Source organism: Triticum urartu, chromosome 7A (genome assembly GCF_056163025.1).
Source record: "Triticum urartu cultivar PI428250 chromosome 7A, HENAU_Tu73, whole genome shotgun sequence".
Lineage (NCBI taxonomy): Eukaryota > Viridiplantae > Streptophyta > Magnoliopsida > Poales > Poaceae > Triticum > Triticum urartu.
In genome coordinates, this window is record NC_141879.1 from 616,659,519 (window position 1) to 616,674,522 (window position 15,004).

A 15,004-nucleotide genomic window follows, 5' to 3' on the forward strand; every position below is an offset into this window, starting at 1 on the left:
ACATATTCAAACAAATCTTCGTAATGCAAATGCTGGACTAAGTGCATGTGAATGTATTAGTGATGTGTGATGTATGAGATTATGACTTGTATGGGAGTATGAATGTTATTGGTGAAACTTGGTACGATATTTTACGGAGTGACGACATGCTATATGCATACATCTTTTTTTGACGGCACGCCTATGATTGTGAATTGTTTGCCTTTTGTTTTTATCAAAGGACGTGCCAAAATTTTGTGTGCGAGGCTTCAAGCCAGCTTGTGAGCTTCACAAACTGGTTGGAGGGATTGGGTTCGGCTAGTTCGCCCTCCGAGCCTTGACCCGGGGCCTCGAACCTAGAGCTTTCTGTCCACCCCTCGCACGGCATGACTCATGATGCACGTAAAGTGGTTCGCGAGTGGTAAGAATTTAATCAAATATCTATCGTGCATGGGCCCTTCTCAATTAACAATGTTATTATCATCTATATTGTTTTGCTAGCAATTTTGATTCTAGGTGCAGATGGGAATGCCGCGTATGAGTTTGTCATTTTCCTGAGTGTACCGTTCTGGTTTTGGGATCCTGCTCCAAAGGTTACTTTGATGAATGACTATAAAAATTGGGGGTGTCGACATTGTTGGCTCACTTGATCTTAACTGTCCAATAAACTTTCATTTAGAAATAGAGGAATGCCAACAGGATTGTAACAATCTTCTCTGATTAATGCAGTCCTTTCTCTGGCAAAAAAAAAGAAACAGAGGAAAGAATCCTTTGCAGCATGTGCATCCGCATGCACGAACATGCTAATTGATTAGAATTTTTTTATAAAATAAATAAGCTGTCGAAACACTACAAATTTAGTTGCTAGACTACGGGAAATAAATCAAGTCCGAACAGCTGATAAAGCACTCTAGTGATTGTGCGATCATGCCGACCAATGCATGGCAGACTGTCAGTGCCAACTCCAGTTATATATAAATGTATTGATCCGTCGCACACAACTTGCTGAAACATGTCGAGGGTGTGCACACAATGACACATAAACTGGACATACAACCCGGTGCAGATCGTAGTAGAACACATAGCATGCCCGAAGAAACAATCAAAATGTCAACTGGTCAATTAATCATTGTGCAACCATGCCGTTGATCTGAAAAAATAGCACACGTCAAAAAAATACGAAGCTGATCGCAACATTTCTTTTCGAGGGATTACCCGGTCCATGATTTGTTCCGCAGAATGAGATGCTGGCACGTCTGGAACCCATTCAGCTATCACACAAGTTGAATGAGTTTAGATGAAATTTACATCTGAATGACAAATACTCCGTCATTGGCTCAACTGGCCTTCATTGGCTCAACACTGCAAATGTTGTGCTCCTCCCGAAAAAAGAGGGGGCCGAGGATATTTCTGACTATCGCCCTATTAGTCTTATTCACGCCATTGCAAGGATTATTGCGAAAATATTGGCAATCCGCCTGGCCCCCCATATGCATAAGCTCATCTAAAATGCCCAGAGTGCCTTCATAAAGACGAGAAGTATCCATGACAATTTCATGTATGTTCGCAATCTTGCGCGACGCCTCCACATGCGGAAAACTCCGTCCCTCCTGTTCAAGCTCGATATTCGGAAGGCTTTTGACTCTGTCAAATGGGAGTATATCTTGGACCTTCTTCAGAGGCTTGGGTTCCCGCCCATGTTTCGCAACTGGATCGCCGCCCTATTGTGCTCCTCGTCCTCGCGCATCCTTTTGAATGGTGTGCCAAGCAAGCCCATCCCTCATGGCCGCGGCTTCAGACAAGGGGACCCGGTCTCCCCCTTGCTTTTTGTCATTGCCATGGACCCGCTGCACAAGATTCTTGAGCTAGCATCGAGAAAAGGGCTCTTTCACAAGATCCGTGGGCGTGGCGTGGCTGTTAGGACTTCCCTATACGCAGATGATGCAGCAGTCTTTATGGCCCCAATCAAGAAAGACATTGACAACCTAGCCACCATTCTGCATCTTTTCGGCAATGTCATCGGCCTTGTCACAAACTTCCAAAAGAGCTCAGTGGTTCCCATTCGGTGCGGACAACTCAACTTGACATGCATCCTTCAGGCCCTTCCTGCGCCACGGGCTTCATTTCCAATGAAATACTTGGGGCTTCCTCTCTCGGTGTGGAAGCTTAGAAAGGTCGACTACCAGTACCTAGAGGACAAAGCGGCCGCTAAGTTGACCACTTGGGATAGCCAAAATATCATTGCCATTGGTCGGTGTGCCCTTGTGAAGTCGGTGTTGTCTTCGCAGCTCGTCTTCTCTATCACGCCACTCATTGTGCCAACGTCCACTCTACACAACATAAACAAGCTCGAAAGAGCCTTTCTCTGGGAGGGCACGGACAAGACCACTGGTGCAAAATGCAAGGTGAATTGGTATGCGGTGTGCCGGCCAAAGGATCTTGGTGGCCTTGGCATACTTAACACGGAGAAATTTGCTCGGGCTCTTCGCTTGCGCTGATTATGGTTTGAATGGAAAGAGCCCACCAAGCTTTGGGTGGGCATGGGAAACCCGTGCAACACGATGGACTACTCCTTGTTTTATGCCTCCACGTCAATCTTTGTTGGAAATGGAGCAAGGACGCCTTTTTGGGATGCGCCATGGGTGAATGACCGCAAGCCTAGGGACATTGCACCACTAATTTATGAGGCGTCCACGAGGAAAAATTGGAAGGTGCGCGAAGCTCTCAGCAACGATGCGTGGGTCTCGAGAATACGCATCCCAGACTCTTTTTCGCTGAATCACTTACGTCAGTTTGTCACCCTCTGGACAACGCTTCGTGGCTTCCATCTCGAGGAGGATGCCGAAGATGATATTGTATGGAAGCACACCGCTAGCGGGCAATACACGGCCGAGTCAGCATACAAAGCGCAATTCCTTGGCACAATCAAATCCCCTATGGAGCACACTGTGTGGAGGGCTTGGGCTCCCCCCAAAGTCAAGTTCTTCGCTTGGCTGGCTATTCAAAACAGAATTTGGACGGCAGACAGATTGGAGAAGCGCGGATGGCCAAACTGTGGCCTTTGTACACTTTGCAAGCAGAAGCAAGAGTCTGTTGACCACCTTTTCTACCAATGCCGCTTCTCTATCCGCCTATGGGGATTAGTCAAGGACTGGCTGCAACTGGTGAGCATTGATACTTCCTCATGGCACCTCTCAGGCAACATCGAAGAGTGGTGGGTGGGCCTCTCCGACACATCTATCCCCAACAGGAAGGCGATGGCCTCGCTCACCATGCTAGTCGCCTGGACCATTTGGAACGAGAGGAATGCGCGAGTGCTCCGCCGACGGTTCTACTCGCCAACATTAAGAAGGAGGCCACGCTTTGGGTATCAGCGGGTGCAAGCAAGTTGGGATACTTGATGACGCGAGAGTAGTTGATCACCTTTATTTCGGGTGTTGCGGCGCTGTCAGTGTTGTAACACGAACATAAACTCTATTCCTCTTATTTAATGAATGAGGCAAATCTTTTGCCTCTCTTCAAAAAAAAAACAAATACTCCGTCTACTACTTTTATTCAGCTCACCCCACACACTGATAACCTTATGGATAATAAATAGGTTATAGAGCTGAAATGCCTTTAATGTGACCACATCCTTTTGTGGTTTTTAAACCGGGGCGTGATCATAGACAAGCTCGCACATAAGATCTAGCATGAGTAAGTTTTGTGTCTTCCGCCATAATGATGAGTCAACTAAATCCCTTTCAAGTGTTGGTTAGCTTATGAAGTCTGACCCATAATTCATATAGCTTTAAACATCTACCACTCATAGTGTGGGTAACATGTTCGACAACTGGTATGGTTGGGGGATATTGATATGAAGTGTTCATCCTAGCTATATTGTCATGGGGCGGTGGTCTTATGTTGGGCTTTTGGCTTTCAAGAGGAAAGGTCTGCTTCTCTCTTGGCCGTATTCCTGTATTTGCCAAAAGAGTCTTTCTCTTTTTTGTTTTCGTTTGAGACTTGAACATGATGGGTGTGTGCATCTTGCTATACATTGGCTGGGTATTACCTCAACACGGTTCTATCAGTTCGATATAAGCATTTAATGAAATTGCCTTTGTAAAACAAACACGAAAACGCGAGCCGCTAGTTTTCTACCGCTGACACTGACAGGTCTTGCTGCTAGGCGCTCCTCTATATAAGAATGGTTCAGGTGGCCGTGTAGAGCACACGCCCGTCAGGACAGTCCAATAAACCAGAAGCCCTGGAACGAAGATCGTCCGCATAGAGCTAGCCAACCCTTTTACTACATTCAGCGATCAAGACAATGGACGGCGCCAGCGAGGGACGGGAGCAGCCGATGTTGGAGAAGGAGCTGATCAGCAGCCACAAGGAGCATCACTTCACGGCCGGGGAGGTGGTGCGCGATGTCATCATGGGCGTGTCCGACGGCCTTACCGTGCCCTTCGCCCTCGCCGCAGGGCTCTCAGGTGCGAGCGCGGCATCATCGCTCGTCCTCACCGCCGGGCTTGCCGAGGTCGCAGCAGGGGCCATCTCCATGGGACTCGGGGGGTAATCACTGGTTCTCTTATACTACACCATAATATATCATCCATATCTACCACTAGTTTGCAGCCTAGCCTAGTTACTTCTTACTGACGAGTGACGACCCAAAATGTCATATCCAATTCTTTAGGAAAAAACAACAGTCACATCGTCATGATTATGCAGTAGCTAAATATGGAAGACATCATTATTGAAACACTTAGTTTGATCGTAGCCCTTAATTATAACCTACATATAAGAGAAATTTTGAGACACACCCACTAATATGATCCATTAATTCTGTGTGATCTAACGATTCAAACATATTATTACCTACGGTTCTATATGTTCATGTGGTTATTATTAAAGTAAGCTATTGAAATCATAGATAGCAAGATGTGTAGATTGCATGTGGTTACCATTGACATTACAGATCATGCAAATAAGGAAGAAAATAATACGTATTAAATTTCAGATGATCATAAGTGTTGACAAATACAAGCCTAGTTGAAGTACATGTTGATTATATATACTCGTATTTTACTTTTCATATTAGAAAAGTTACACAGATACTCCCTCCGTCCGGATTTATTAGGCCTCTCAGCATCACAACCATGTCCCCTTTTATAAGGCCCCGCTTGGAAAGGTGCATGCATGCAACCATTTCATTGGTTGCATTGAAAGTCATTGTTGTTGGTGCCATGGCTGGAAAATTAATACACTTCATGCCTGCTTTTTCATTGGCTGCATGCATGTGAGAGAGTGCATTGGGAGTGGAATTGAAGAATTAATGTTAGCAAATTACTATGTATCTTGGTCTAAAAGAGGTTGTCTTTAGGCCTAATAAACCCGGACGGAGGGAGTAACAAACAAGAGTTAAGAGGGGTTGTTTTGGCTTACGGAGCTGCTGCTCCTAATGCTCGTGCATACATTGGCTACATGTGCCTCAGTTTTCTAGTATGCAATGTGATGAGAAAAAAACTGGAAAAGATTAATACATTGGAGAAAGTACTAATATGTGTTTACTAGCTAATAACTCCAGTGTATAGTTCTATATAACCATATGTCCTTGCATTGTGAATATTTTAGATACATATGCTATGTCCACTATGCATTATAAAATACAGATCATATATATAGTTCAAAAGCCACACATGCATTTTCTATCACTCTCAATGTTATGCATTAATACCTTCCGCATCAAATTGCTATATGTGCAAAACTATACAAGTGATGCATATACTCTGTAATTTGTTTGTGTGGTATTAGTATTTGGTGTGAAGACGATAAACATATAGGTTTTCTTCATTAGTATAGTTTGGAATCTGTGGGGTCAGAAAATAACTTGCCATAGGTGAAAATTGGGTATAACCAACCTTTCTCGATGGATGGCTGGGATTACATAGTACTCATCTTGCCGTCTAGTGGGTAAGTTGAAGCGTCTTAATAGATCTTTACATATAAAGTAGAACTGATGGAAAACGCAAATAAATGCTTATGACACAAGAGGTAATTAGTAGTCATCGATACATAGGATGGGCTATGGCCATTGCTGATCAATTTATAGTGAATGTTTGGGGGCGGATTATTGGCTCATAGACTTCTGGCGCACACTTTTCTGGTTCGGCAATTGATAGCTTCTGGTTATGAATTTTTTCATGCTATTTGTAACATGATGGTTCTTTTATCGCATTTAGCGTCATTTTTATTTCTTATCTTTGTAATAATCTGGCCTTATGTATTATTGGTGCTTAGACCAGGGTTAATAAATTAAGCTTCCATTTTCTAAAAAAAAATCAGTTTAAAGGTTTTGTTGCGGGAGTGGGGATGGGGGTGAATATAATCAACCATTTATCTTGCCGCAACCATTTGTGATCCATTGAATTGGGAGGAGAGGTGGCAAGTACAGTTACTTCCTTGCCAACTTATCCCAATTTCTAATATATATGCTACACCATATATGCTTCTTGTAAGCACTAAGTACAACTTTAAATTAATACATTCCTAAGTTTGGGCATACCTATTTTGAGACATAAATATAATTATTGCATACACATGGTATTAAAACAATGATCTTTAAAAATGTAAGATGTATGTATTATGATGTATATAGAAGAAGGAATTCAAAAAGGCGCACACAATAGCTTACTCAACTGGGTAAAAATTTATGAAATGTTTTTTTTCTGAAAAACATGCAAATGTCCAAGTCATTTGGTGTACTTCAAAAAATTCGTTCAGAAATAATCGGTTTGCACCCTTCATAAACATTGCATTTTTTAGTACAGAATATTTTCTTCTTTTTAGAGCACCAAAATTTTCTCACTCGGGCAGGGGGGACCATCATCTTCGTATGTAATTTAAATTGATGCATGATACATGAACATATGTATGCCTAATTACGTTTGAATCATTTTGACACACCTGGAATATTATAATGTTCATCCGCGGGCGGGGGGAGGGGGGGGGGGTGTACATGGGTATCTTCATTGAGTGGTCAAAACTAAATATATATTTTCCCATATTAGGGCTAAATTGGAGAGCATCTGGAAATGAACCTAGTTCACTTGGATGAGAGAGTTGATGTACAATCTCATTGTTTGGTTCACATCTTGAATGATCACAATTTAGATTTATACTTATATTTATATTCTCGGGTTTTCCACTGCATTTTTCCTTGAAGAAGATAGTTGGAGAGCTTCTAGAATGAGATGTGTATTCAAGATTATTGATTTGGCTTAACCTCTCATCATCTATTTGCATCTCTGGGATACATTGTCGTATAGGTACCTGGCGGCTAAGAGCAAAGCAGACCATTATGAGCAGGAGTTAAGAAGGGAGCAAGAGGAGATCATCGTGGTCCCTGAAATCGGTAATTTGAGCATGTCTTTTGTGATGAAAAAGATTACACATGTTTTTTCCTAGATTAGTTAGTTCATGAAAAAAGTGCATGCACCTACATATGTACATATTTACACGCGCGTTACAGAATTCGAATCATTGGGTTCGGAATTTTCTCATTAAAAGTATGAACCATATTCCAGAGGCTGCTGAGATCGGAGAGATCATGTCGCAGTATGGACTCGAACCCCACGAGTATGGCCCTGTGGTGATGGGCCTGCGTAGGAAGCCGCAAGCCTGGCTCGAGTTCATGATGAGGTATATCGTCTTTTTGGACACGACATGCATGATGAGATACGTCTTCCACTCGAAATTAATTGTCTTAATTAAGTTGGTCATAATTATTTAATTCAGGTTTGAGCTGGGACTTGAGAAGCCAGACCCTAGAAGAGCCCTGCAGAGCGCTCTTACGATAGCGCTCTCCTACGTTGTCGGCGGGTTGGTCCCACTCATGCCCTACATGCTCATTCCCACTGCTCACGACGCAATGCTCACATCGGTCATGCTCACGCTTGTCGCACTCTTCTTTTTCGGCTATGTCAAGGGCCGCTTCACTGGAAGCCGCCCCCTCTTCAGTGCCCTGCAGACTACTCTTATCGGTGTCGTTACTTCTGCCGCAGCATACGGAATAGCCAAAGTTATGCAAGCCTGACGATTTATAGAATTCTCTCTCATCCAAAGTTTCACTAGCATGGAGTGAATGAATTCACAAATAAGCATGAGATAGGGAGTATTTCAGTTATATTCTGTTCATCTTTTTTCCTTTTCTTTGTGTGAATGTGTTTGTGTTTGCTTCTGAACTGTCATGGGTTTGTGTGTCACTTTCGTCGCCCAGCAGTGAATAAGTTAAGGTGAAGAAAAATGGCCGAAGAGGAAGACTGTTATATGGTGGCTTGCGTAAATTAATCTACTGCCCACCTCTGTCTTGAGTATTTTTACTATAGTCTGGAAGGATTTATGGTGTGTTTATCTGAGCTAAATTTGAGATATACTTTATTTCTGATATACCAAATTTATACAATACTCATCATTTTGTGAGTACAAAAGTGAATGATAGAGGGTCACTGGGTGGGTAAATTTAATGTTTAAATCACATATTTTCTGTAGCATTGTACTCAAGAGGTATTTATGAGGCCATAATTCATATGCTCGCTTCGATTGAGCTAGTGGGCTTAAACTACTAATTTTCTTCGTGTGAGGCTAAATAATAAGAACCATTGGTAGGATGGTCAGCATGTGTCTCTGAGGGTAGGTTTACTAGTACATATTACTGTTTTATCTTGTTAGCAGGAGGGGTGGGCCTTGTTGGGTTTGATTTCGACATTCATTTATTCAATGGAACGCGGACTTGTGGAAGGAGCACCATCTTGCCGCATGGCTCTGGGGCCTCCTATTCGTCTTGAGACGATCGTGGACTTGGCGGGGTAGGTTATTGATAGCCATGGCCTTCCACTCCATGGTGTATGTATAGTAACAATATTGAATTGTTTTTATATAGATCCTTAGTCAAGGAGGCACATTGTGTCTCGGCGGTCCACGTGTCGTCTTTGCTCATGTCGTTGTCTTCTCCTTAGATGTACTCTTACATGACGTGATATAGTTCTCCGGTTGTCTTTGGAAGATTACAATTTTAGGGCCTGGTTCACTTATTTGGGGTGTAATGCTTGCATGAAGGCATTAAATCACCTTGATGCTTGGGGTATCGAAAATTTAGTTCTGGCTCTTCAAGAATTATTGATGAATTTTCATACTCCCATGCAATATATTGGTGGGTGAACAACACAATTAACAGTCAATGTTGCATTAACTTTCCTTTGAACTTTGCAGTAAAGACTTCTTCAAGATGGTACGTATCACAACACTGCCATGTTGTTCATTTGGTTAAGAGAAACAGCAAGAACCGAGAAGCCGGTCAGGATCCAAGTAAGGGTGAGTCCCCCAAAGCCAATTTATTGTCGATGCCTATTGCGCGCAAGGTAACTTGGCAATGAGAAACATAGAGAACCGCCTTTGATACAATCAACGAAGAAAATCGAGAACCTCCAAAGGAAGGCACTGAGGCAGGCATTGCGGCCAGAAATCGTCCACTCCCCCCCTTACAAATATTAGATGGTTTGAATATTTCAGTATGGACTACATACGGACTGAAATAAGTCAATAAACACACTAAAATGCGCTATATACATCCGAATTAGGGAAAAGTTAGAATGTCATATAATAGTGAACAGAGTTGAAAATTACCATAGAATAAGCGTACAAACCAGCAACGTCTTTATTATTCACAAGCATAGAGGGGTAAAAAAACTCTTCTATTTCTGCATTGTGATCCTTATTGTTCACAAACGTAGAGGGATCAAACATTGTGACTTTTAGCAATATTACCAGTAACGTCTCACAAATAGATGGGTAAAAAAAGTAAACTAGTACAAACCATGGATGCAGAAATCTTGATTGTTCACAATAACTTGGAATGCGGTCTGTATCTACTAATTGTAAGGAGGCATCTAGGACCAGAAGCAAAGGGTGTCAAAACTCCATGAACATAACCGAAAACAGAACAATTCAAGGTGAACAACCATGTCCTGGTAGCATCAGAGCTATCAAACTTGCAGCGCCTCAGGATCCATACAAGGCATCATCGGCAATACCACAGTTTGAACCAAACACAACCCAGCCGATAGAAGCAAGAAATGTAGTCTACTCCCTCCGTCCCATAGTGTATGACATCTTTTGACACTAGTGTAGTGTCAAAAAATGCCTTACATTATGGGACGGAGGGAGTACCTCATATAGGAAACCAATAGTCCCCAGCAGAGGGAAGATAAGCAGTTTGGTATATCCTGAAAGAGAAAATCAGCAGCATGTGTGTTACTTGAGTCCTGATGAAAGCATCCGCACCAACACTTGTAGAGACAGAAAAGATGATGAAAATTGAAAGTAGTAGCATGAGTGTTACTTGAGTCCTGAAGCAAACAACACTTTTAGAAGAAGAAAAGATAATGAAAAAAATAATCTCCAATGAAGGAGGCCACAAACTAGTTAGGTACATCGCAACCTGCATGTAGTGGATATAGCTTAGGGCATCTCTTGCTGATCCTCCTAATCGGTTAGAGGAGTAAAAAATTTACTCCTCGGCCGAAAAGTTGGCCCGTGGCACCTAAAATCACTCGCCCCCCACGCGACCGAGTAAAAATCATCTTGTCTCTTCTGCCATGCCACGCAGTGTCACCGTTCCTGCCGCTGCTTTCGCCACCGATGACCATTTCTCTAGTTAGAATGGGTAGCGAAGACCCCTCTACCACCCCGCCGGCCAGCGCCGCCGGTGCGTTGCCGCCGCAAACCACCCTCGCATCAACGTCCACACTGAAAAAAAGGTTGGGGATAAAAAATGGTGTCCGGTCCGCAACACCAACAATTACAGCTAGTAGCAAGGTGGCCGGGTGGCCACCTCGTCTCCGGCGATGGTAGGCCGCTGCTCCAGCCAACGGCTAGTGTGCTAGGAAGCCGACAGCTGTCACGTTGGCCCTCACCGAGGAGGCGGCGAAGAAAAACAAAAAAAAGCCACTCTGGCCCCTTGTCCGTGTTTGGTGACTCGTGTGGAGTCTTTGGCTACCCCTACGGCTAGTGCTCCGGTGCGTCCAGCCACCGCAGCCGGCAACAAGGACCATGGTCGTCAACTGCTCTATGAAATGCCTACAATGTGTTTTTCTTTTGCTTTTTTTTTCATTTCGGCCTATGCACTGTGCGGTGATTATTGGCCTCCGATGGATGATGGAGCTTCTTATTGTTATTTCATGAACCGAACCACAATGGATGATACCACAAAAAAGTTTTGGGAGCTCACTCTTGGGGAGATCTTGATCTAAACGGAGGTCTCTCTTCGGAATGGTGATGGCGGTGGTGGCCGAGAGGACGGGCTCGTGTGGCATCCCCACCCACCCCTGCCGCTAGTGCTCCGGCATGTCCGGCCACTGCAACCAGCAACAAGGGTCACTGCCGCCGCAGCCAGCAACAAGGGTCACTGCCGCCGCAGCCAGCAACAAGGGTCACTGCCGCCGCAGCCAGCAACAAGGGTCACAGCGGCCAAGTGCTCGATGAAATGCCTACAAGGTAACTTTTTTTTCTTTTTTTCCATTTCGGCCTATGCATTGTGCTGTGATTGCTGTGCAGCCGATGGATGATGGAGTTTCTTGTTGTTGTCATGAATCCAAACACAATGGATGATACCACAAAAAAGATTTGGGTGCTCAGTCGTGGGGAGATCTTGACCCAAACGGAGGTCTCTCTTTAGAATGATGGTGATGGTGGTGACCGAGATTATGTTGGTGGTGGTGGCCGAGAGGATGGTGGTGATGGTGTGGTGGTGGTGATGGGAGTGGCCATGTGTACGGTGGGTGGAGTGGTGATTTCTTTGGCGAGGAAGGTGTTTGAGTTTGTGTATGTCATTGGTTGGCCTCAATACGCCACATAAAACATGCTATGTTGTGGCGATTTTTGATCAAACTTGATCGATGATGTGATGCCTTTTGGATGAGCTATGCATGTTTTAATTTGAATATCTTGATCAGTGAAACTATATCTTTGTTAACGGTTTATACGTTATGCATGTATATTTTTAAATATTTGAATGATTAATGATATATTGTGCAATTCTTTGAAGTTCATGCGGCTAGGCTAAAAGAATTGAGAATGTTTTTATAACTCCACTAAGTTTGGGGGGTCGGCTAGGTCCGGCCACCTTTAAAGGAGTAAAATGTTACTCCGCTAAGTTTACTCGGCAGTTTACTCCTCTATAGTTTAGGGGATTGGTTAGAGGTGCCCTTGTATAATCCCCACCACATAGTGAGATGTTATGTCATTATTTCAGCTTGAAGACTAGGGATGGACAAAGGTTACATTCAGTAGAAGAATAATGGAGACACTTGTCCACTATATTTTATTTTATTTTTGGAAAGGAGGAAGACCCCCCGACCTCTGCATCTAGGCGATGCATTCAGCCACTTTATTAATTATTCACAAAAGACCTTACAAAGAAATACAACGATAAGTTTGAAGTCACCATCTAGGCAACATCTGTCGCTACTCCTATCCAGTTGATGAAAGGATGCTGATAGTCCGGGTCTAATACCAAATAGACCTTGCAGCCAAGCCTAACATCTAAGGCTTGAGGCCCCAACCAAGTCACTTGTCGGGTATGGGGCACTCCGGTCCGACGCGCTCTCAGAGGCCGCCGCCGCCAACTGCCATCACTCCATCTTTAGAGCTGTACTGACGCATCAACCTTGCCCGATCTAGTTGTCGTCGATGTCACCACGATACCAAACAATGCCATATTCCTGCGCTCATCCATCAACACACGCCTAGCAGCGAGACCCCGCTGCTCCATGCGGCTGAGACCCGCCGTTGTCGACGTGCCAGATGCAATACCGCTCCTCCTTCGCGAACACCACCCGCTAGCACTGGTCCCATCCTCTCCACCTACAAATCCTCTGCACTCCCAACCGAGCCCCAGTGCCCCTAACGGCACTCCAGGAAGGTCACAACGCGAACAGCGCCGCTGCCGCCATATCCGAAGAGGATTGAAGGTTTTCACGCGGTCGGGGATCGCGGTGGGTAATTGGGCCCTCAGCTGCGCCTCAATTAAGGAAAGCGGCACCCACGGGCGTCGCCGCCGCCAGGCCGGCCAGACTGGCCAAAGTTTCCCTCGGACACAAAGTACACCACCAGGGCTCACCATCACCGGAGCCTGCGGCCGCAAACCACTGGGACGAGGAGAGGCAGTAGGAGAAAGGGGAACCTCCAGATCTGACGCAACGGAGCACCACGCCACGGCCGACTCCACCAGCAACCCGCCGCCCGCGTGGCCAAGCACGCTGGCCAGCGTCGTCTTCAGACGTCGCTAGCCCCGGACGACCCCGCCTCGCCAACAGGGTCGCCGCCCCAAGGATCCGCAGGCCACCGATGCGATACTCCGGCCTGCGGGCCGACAGGATTGATCCGGGCATAGAGATCCCCACGGCTACCTTCCCTAGCGCCTGCGCGAGCTTTGCGGGCGGCCGTCTCTGGTTGCGGCCAAGGACGGAAGGGGGATGAGGGGAGGTCGGGCGGCGAAAGATCGGAAGGGGGATGAGGAGGGACCCGCAATCTCACTTGTCCACTATATGCCGTCATTATATTACCAATAGCATACTATTCCCAACTGAAGAATCGGATGCACATACTAATGAAAGCCGTTCATAACTGCCCACTGTAAAACAGCCTAAAGGACAATGAAAAGTAAGGAAACCGGTGCATTACGAAGTTCATGGGCAGCTATCAGAAATGAATGAAAAGAGTGTCTAATGATAAACTGAATTAATACTACCACACTGATGATCATTCCCTGGAAAAGGATATTCAGTAATGCTATATATGAGCAGCTAATGTGAGTTTGAACATGCTGAAAGACAAAAGTAACTAGCAGTTTATTGCCGCAAATTGATGTTGGTAGAAAAGCTCTTCCATTTTTGAGGAAAAAACAGGCGCTTTGCAATTCGTAGAAGATTTTTTTAGGCAGCGCTCTGCGCCGGCGCACCGGCCCAATGTTTCGGCCGGTCAGCCTAGATCCATCCGATTTGTACGCATGCAGCCGTCAGATCTCTCCTCTCCTCCCCTGCACTCCATCTTCAACCTCCCGCACGGAAGAAAGGGAGAGGAAGGAGGGCGCCGCCCCCTCGCCTCGCCTCGCCTCCTCATCTCCTCTCACCGCCGGTCGTCCCTGGTCGCCGACCCTCGCCGTCGGTCATGGCCCTCGCCGTCAGTCCCCGACGAGCTCCATGCCTCGTTCACCAAAAAAACGAGCTCACATGCCTGCAGCACCTCGATGCGTCGTTCATGGATGTGCAGCAAACATTGTCATCGCCTTCATCGCGGGTCATGGTCACCGCCGGGGGAGTTGTGTGTTCGCAAAGTCTAGTTTTCTGTCAGTCCTTGGTTCTAGCAAAAATGCATGAATGTAGCAAAAATCTTCGGCGGTGGTAGCAAAACCGAAGCAAGGTTGCAGCAAAACGTCGTGGCCGCCCATCGCGGGTTGCAGCTAATCCGTGAACAGATGTAGCAAAAACGCCGCCGCCGTCGTTGCACGTCGCAGCTAAGCTGTGAAGCATGTAGTAAACAATGACGCCAGTAGTAGCAAAAACCGACAACGGTTGCAGCAAATGTCATCGCCGCCAACCCGGGTTGCAGCTAATATGTACATGGTTGTAGCAAAAAAGCTCGCCGGTGGTAGCTTCGGCCATAGCCGGTTGCAGCAAAAAAACATCGTCGCCGCCGTCCAGGTTGCATCATCATCATGCAGGATGTAGCAAATGCCATCGCCAGTGGTAGCAATTGCAAACATCGGTAGTAGCAAAAACTGATACGGTTGCAGTAAAAACTATTTCGCCATCGTCGCGGGTCATGCCCTCGCTGTATTTGGTTGTAGCAAATTCTGCCATGGGTCGCAGCTCCTTCCTCTCCTGGTTCCAGCACCTCACACCAACGGTCGCACCCCCCCCCCCTCGACTTCAGTTGAATCAGTTCACGCCGACCACGCAGCAGTGTCGTCCGAGCTCATCGTTTG

At 45.6% G+C, this 15,004-nt stretch overlaps 1 protein-coding gene across 1 annotated transcript; it reads left to right on the forward strand.

The window, feature by feature from the left end:
* The first annotated feature begins 4,288 nt into the window (after positions 1-4,288).
* On the forward strand, positions 4,289-8,056 carry LOC125525779 (vacuolar iron transporter 1-like). Its single transcript, XM_048690789.2, has 4 exons — positions 4,289-4,533; positions 7,290-7,375; positions 7,548-7,662; positions 7,759-8,056. The coding sequence occupies exons 1-4, from the start codon at positions 4,289-4,291 to the stop codon at positions 8,054-8,056; spliced, it is 744 nt and encodes a 247-aa protein (XP_048546746.2).
* The last annotated feature ends 6,948 nt before the right edge of the window (positions 8,057-15,004 follow it).